General features: G+C 43.3%; 1 protein-coding gene across 1 annotated transcript; it reads right to left on the bottom strand.

The window, feature by feature from the left end:
* Positions 1 to 1,970: 1,970 nt before the first annotated feature.
* Positions 1,971 to 3,377, bottom strand: TM35_000881060 (uncharacterized protein; the record flags this gene model as incomplete). Its single annotated transcript, XM_029031462.1, has 1 exon — positions 1,971 to 3,377. One exon carries the CDS (start codon positions 3,375 to 3,377, stop codon positions 1,971 to 1,973), a length of 1,407 nt encoding a protein of 468 aa, XP_028877244.1.
* Between the last annotated feature and the right edge of the window lie 2,968 nt (positions 3,378 to 6,345).

Below are 6,345 nucleotides of genomic sequence, written 5' to 3'. Positions count from 1 at the left end.
GCCCTCCCGTAAAGGAGAGAAACGGGGACACATGCCCTTGCGAACACGCGCCACCTCCCGTGGAGACGGGGTTGCCGCCATAAAATCCCAAACCTAGACGGTGCATAGCCCACAGACTACGCGAAACCCATTGGCCTCTTCATTCGATAACTGAAGCAACGTTCCGAGTGGTGGTATTTCATTTGTGCTTGCGCTTCCACCTATACTACACCCCACATGCCGCCGCAGAGAGCCAGACTGGAGTCAAACTCAACAGGGTCTCCTTTCTTTCCCCGCTTAGCCCTTCAGGTCCGTTCCCTTGACTGCCGTTTCGCCAGATAGTAACTCGGGACAGAGGGAATCTCATTACTCCATTCATGTGTGAACCCAATTGCACCGCAGGGAAATGGATTAGCGTAAAGGAGCCACACCTTCACTCCAGTTGCTCACACACATGTCGATGGATACCACCACGCCGCCACTCAGTGCACCCCACAGAGGCCGCAGTGGAGTGGTCCAGCAACACAACGGTGTCCTTCCCACTCACAGTCCACACACACACACACACACAATGACAGTCCCACATGCTCACATCAGAGGGGCACTACGGCATTCCACTAAAATGTACACGGAGCCACACACCTACAGAGAGGAACAGAAAAACACAAGTAAAGAACAACAACAGGATACCAACAGCACACAAAGCACTCACAATACAATAATCACAGCTGCCACTCTCACCAGAGAAAAACATTCACACACACCAGCACATCAACTCAACCCCCCAAAAAAACAGACCCATCACGTGAAGCCGAAGCGGAACACTCCCAGTCCATCTCCCCGCAGGTTGCAGTCACTCAAGCAAACCACACACACACACAAGGGCAGAAATATGTCCGTGGCAATGCCGTGAGTGACACCACCGAGGGAGAAGGTGAGAACAAAGAAATGTGTTTTCATTACGTGGGCGGTGTGAGTGGCAACCCAAACACACAAAGGAACACACAACAGAGGGGCACACTCAAGCACCTACAACCCACCAATCTTTATACCAAAATAAAAATGCAGAAAAAAAGAGTGACTGCATGAGGCAGACACAATAATGGAGCAAAGATGTAAACCAAACAAAAGAAACTCATTACTTACTGTGGCTGCCATGCCTGGACACAGTCCAATTCACCCCAAGGTTAACAACGGATAATCATTGTGTACTGAACGTGCCGTGCCCATATCTTTATTCTTGATGTCCGTGCAGCAGTTTGTATATAATGAAAAAAAAGAATCATTCCATAAAAATGAACACACAAGATACACAAGGTGTATAGGAAACGCAAAAGAAAGAAACACACAGATGCACATAATGTGCAATGAAATTATAATGAGAAACACACTCAGACGAGGGAAAAACAATAGAAGGAAAACAAAAAGAAAGCCGTAACCACCATGTGAATATGTTCAGGAGGCAATAACACAATTCCCAGCAGTAGGTGTGTCTTTCGTACAGGGCGAGCAGTGGGAATGATGCACACATGATGACAGTCCACACACACACAGAGAAGGAGGGTTGGTGGTGTGCGTGTTTATGTGTGTATTGAACCTCCTGCCATTCTTCACATTTCAGTCACAGCAATTAATACACATTGGGATTGTATCCCATTCCCATGGGTAAAAGCAATAGTTATTAATATCACGGAACACATATGCACGCATCACTAGGCGGGCACAGTAAATGGGGCAAAACAAGACCCAAATAATAATGCCAACAAACAAAGAGGACACTCCCCTTACAAAATGATGGTTTCGTCATGTGTTGAGCGCCATGGGGAGTCCAATAGATGTGTTCACCAAAACAGTGCAATTAAGTGATTTATCGTTTTGGGAGTGAAAAATAAGAAACATTAAAATTCAACAAAAAAGAACAGTACCCTTACAATGCATCCATGTCCACTCAAACAAAGATTAACTGTACGGCTGTGTCATGGGAACACTGCTTAGCAAACGAGAGTACATCCCATCACACACAACAGAAGCAGCAATAAGGGACTGTGCTTCATTGCAGGACTGTTGCTGCCATCTTTCTTCTTTGCCTTATTCGCTTCTTCCGCTGCCCGTTCGGCCTCCTTCTTTGCTTTTCTTGCCTTTTCTTCTTCAGCGAGTTTCTCCTGTTTTTTCCTTTCCTCAGCCAATTTCACTGCCTCGGCCCTTTCCCTCCTTTCCTTCTCTTCTCTCACCTTTTTCTCCGCCGCCTCCCTCTCAAGTCTCGCCTTCTCTTCTTTCGCCCTTCTTACCCTTTTTTCTTCGGCTCGTCTCTCTTCTTCCTTCCGCCTAATCTCCTCTTGTTTCATTTCCTCAAAATCCCTTTCTTCTTTATTTTTCTTTTGCGTCAAGGCCTTTCTCTCCTTCTCCAATTCCTGATTCATCAAATCCACATAATCCCCCAGCCCCGTCTTTCCGGTATATTCCCTAACCTTCGCACCGGTAACAGTTACCGCCCTGTCACCCGCTTCCTTCTTTTTTGTCCACTTCAATTCTTTGGTCGTCGTCTCATTACTCCCCTTCACAATATCTGCTTCCTTGTCCGGTTCGTCCAGCTTCTCCCTCCATTTCGCTTGCTCTGTTTTTGTTTCGAGTTCCCTTACTTTTTCTGCGTATTGATCAATTCCGACTTCACTCTCCACCGCTTTGAACCACTCCACTGCTCTTTCCACCGCGGCAGCCGCATCGCCCAAACCCTTCGCCACATCAACCGAATAACCAGTACTACGCTTCGTGACCACCTTTAGCCCCTGTATTAGCCATTTTGTCTCATTTTCTCTGCTTCTGGTCCTATTAATGAGGACTCTCCAATCGTGCGAATCGACAGCTTTGTTCAACTTCTCCAGTTCACCCAGACTGACGTTAAGATTCTCCTCCTGTCTATCCGTCATCAGAAACTCCAGGTTATGAAGGATGGTCTTACAACCAGCCAACTCCCTTGCCTCCTCAAGCGTTGCCCGTGCTTTGGTGACAATGTCCCTGCTCTCTTCAACTTTTTTCTGCAACGCCCCCATTTGTTTGACCAGTTCTTCCTTAACATTAATCCCCTCATCGTTTGCCGTCTTATTCTTGTGTATTCCCATCAGGTACTTCGTTCTGTTAGACATATTCACCATTTCGGTGGCAAGTTTCAAGGCATTCTCGGCTTGTTCCTTGTAATCTGCATTGTGTTTCTCACCTACTGTTTTACAGGATTTTGCCCCCGGTAATTCTCTCTCCACATTCGCTATCCACCGGTTCATGAAATTCACATAATCCTTCCCATCCTCTTCGGTCACCTCGGCAGAAACCACGCACACACAACATTGCAGAATTATCAACAGGTACACCACACCACGCAGTTGGACGAACATCGTTGTCATGATTGTCACTGTGAGTTGCTTGGGTCTGTGGTAACAAGGAAGAGGAAAAGGAGGAAAAGAGACGCATATTTAACTCACAAGGTAGACGGAGGGCACCACACACACACAGAAAGACAGAGAGAGTATACATCACAACAGCAATCAAACACAACAACCCAATGAGGGGAACAACAGTAAACCACTCACACAATAAAACACACCCAGAGTTATACAGATATTGAAACAACACCTTGAATTTAGAAGAAGTGGAAAACAAATGGTATCAAAACAATATCAAATAAACGTCTCTACACACACCCCAACATCCTACTCGGTATTCATACAAACAAAGTGTGTCTGTATTCTCATTATAATAAAATCATTACCAGGCAGTTTGAACACCAAAATACACCAACAACACAGTGTACGCCTGGCAACATACAAAAACAATACCACAAAACAATCAGCAAAACAAAGAGACTGTACAATAATCAACACACTTCCAAACAGGAAAAGAAAAGAAACCAACGCATCACCATAATATTTATACCAACACCACAATTGGAATCCAAAACCCACTCACCCACAACCATAAACAAAAATGACTGTATACATCACTGTAATACCATGCCACTCTTTACAAACAGAAGGCAACACACAATTACTCTCTCACACACACATATTACCTCCTTATTTACCCTTATTACTATTATTTTATTTTTTCCCTCAGAATGCCGGTTCTCCTCTTCTTCTCCCACAGCATTATCAACAAAAAAAAAACACACACCCAAACCCACCCATCCCTACTCCACGGTGTGTATTAGGAGGGTACGATCTTACATATCCCCCACCCAAAAAGAACCCCACACCACACCACCACGTTTATTTTTTCTGTTCTTCGTGGCTTTATGGATATTACTCCAACGGAACGGGCCATCAAGAATAATACATAAATATAATTTGTTTTTATATTTTTTTTGTTTACTACCGTTGGGCATGAGGAATACGCATTGTTAATGAAATTACAAAGAATCTCGTAGGTGGCAGAACATGGATTTTTCTCACCTCTCTGAGTCCCCTTAGCGGCAAAATCTAATTTCCACCACTAAAGGGCATAATTGTTACTATCTCTAGGGTCGGTGCCTCTCCTTTTTTTTGGCAGCATTCACACTAAAGTGCAATATATAAAAGAAACTGCTGCTGATGGCACGCTGATTCGCGCCACAGGATCTTCTTGGATATATTTTTGCCACAGTGCGACTCTGCTGTTTCCGGTGCGGTATGACGTGTTTAGCTGATGAAGCCGCAAACTCTCAAGAAAGAGAATTTGCTGGTCCATGGCTTCCCTCAAAATAATAAGGGATAATGGGCATTGGCTCTAATTTTCGATGGCCAAACACCCCAAAGGGAATGCCATTCCTAAGAACGCATGTATTGAAAAGAAAAATAAAAAGAATTTGGTTTTTAAGGAGACCACCCACTTCAAACATTTGGTGAATGAGTTTGGTTTCTTTGAATAAATTCATCTACTCCACCTTGGCACCGTGTTGTGGAGGCACTTATTACCAAGGATCTGCTTCTGTACAATTCCTACATCTAGCAAACCCCATGGAAGATATAAATGAAATGAAAAAAAACTCATAACGTCACTCTTATTGGTTACACAATCATTCAAAAGTCTTGCTTTATGGTTTTGTTTCCTGCCTTTATATAAATATCGAACTCAATGATTCCGCCGTTCTGTGGTAATATCTCTATTTTGTGCAAAAGACACGTGAACCACAGTGGAAGAACACCACCACCAGCACCTATGACTCTTTATATACTCAAAGGGGTTCTTTGCTGGCAGAAGGTTTTTTTTTCTTTATACTCACATTTCTTGCTTCGCAATAAGATAACATGGCGTTTTCTATCGCCACTATTTCTTCAATTCGAAGTTTTTTTGTCCGGGGGAAGCAGCGGTAACAAGAACAAGAACAACCCAGGTACTGACGACTTCCTTTGCATAACAGTAATAATTACAATAAAGAATAACAATAATTTATATATTAACTGCTGTTGACGACCCGTGCCATATGACCAACATCCTTAAAGATGCGAGGAACAAAAAAAAAAGATAAAAAGAAGAAAAAGAAAATTTCTTCTTTCCATACGTTTTCCTGAAATTACCACCAAAAAAATCCGATGGGCAATTCATATTCTATTCTCCTGAGCTTTGAAACGGGGAAATGACCCAACTTTCCTTCACCAACATTGGCTAGATATTCTATTTATCGGTAATTAACGTTTGTTGTTAGACCCTTAGAAAAACCAAAATACATATGGAAAATTCGTTGGGATAAAAAAAAAAACTGACGACGGTCGCTACCCTTCGCGGATTTTCAAAGCTAAAAGCCACGAGGTCCACACCGCAGTATTAATCTTCCGTGCGGTGAAACATAAACATTAGTCTTGTAAGCTTATGAATCGTGTTTCTACCTTCCACCCTTGGCCATCAGCAGTGTAATGAGTAAGGTGTTTTCGCTCCGTTTCCTTTACTTCTGGTAGTTTGCCGTTCCGAGACCGATGCGGGTCGGTTTACGCCAACAAAAGGGCATCCTGGAATCATGGAAAGGGTTATATTTTTGTGGTACACCTTCTTAAGTGTTACTTTAAAGCCAGGTTCAAAAATCTTTACTTTTTTTCTTTTTAGAGCCATTATCCATTTAGTGGCTGGAATTGTGTCGCCTTTGGTGAATATTTATTACCTTTGCGCTTTACCTCTTTTCCCCCGGCGTTCGGCGCAAAGGAGATATTACCACTATATATGTGCACGTGTATTTTTTTGAAATAATCGCGCTTACGCATCGTAATGGGAAATATTTGACAACATAACTGTAAAAATAAACATGATTTCGCCCCCAAAAGGGCACCATCCATGAAGTGGGATTACCCTCGTTCGCTAGGGACCGAATCGCTTCGGAAAAAGCATTCCCATTTTTCTACCAAA

This window comes from Trypanosoma theileri (genome assembly GCF_002087225.1).
Source record: "Trypanosoma theileri isolate Edinburgh chromosome Unknown TM35_Tth_88_V1, whole genome shotgun sequence".
NCBI lineage: Eukaryota > Euglenozoa > Kinetoplastea > Trypanosomatida > Trypanosomatidae > Trypanosoma > Trypanosoma theileri.
Note: the sequence above shows the minus strand (reverse complement) of the source record. Positions and strands in the feature narration are given on the sequence as shown.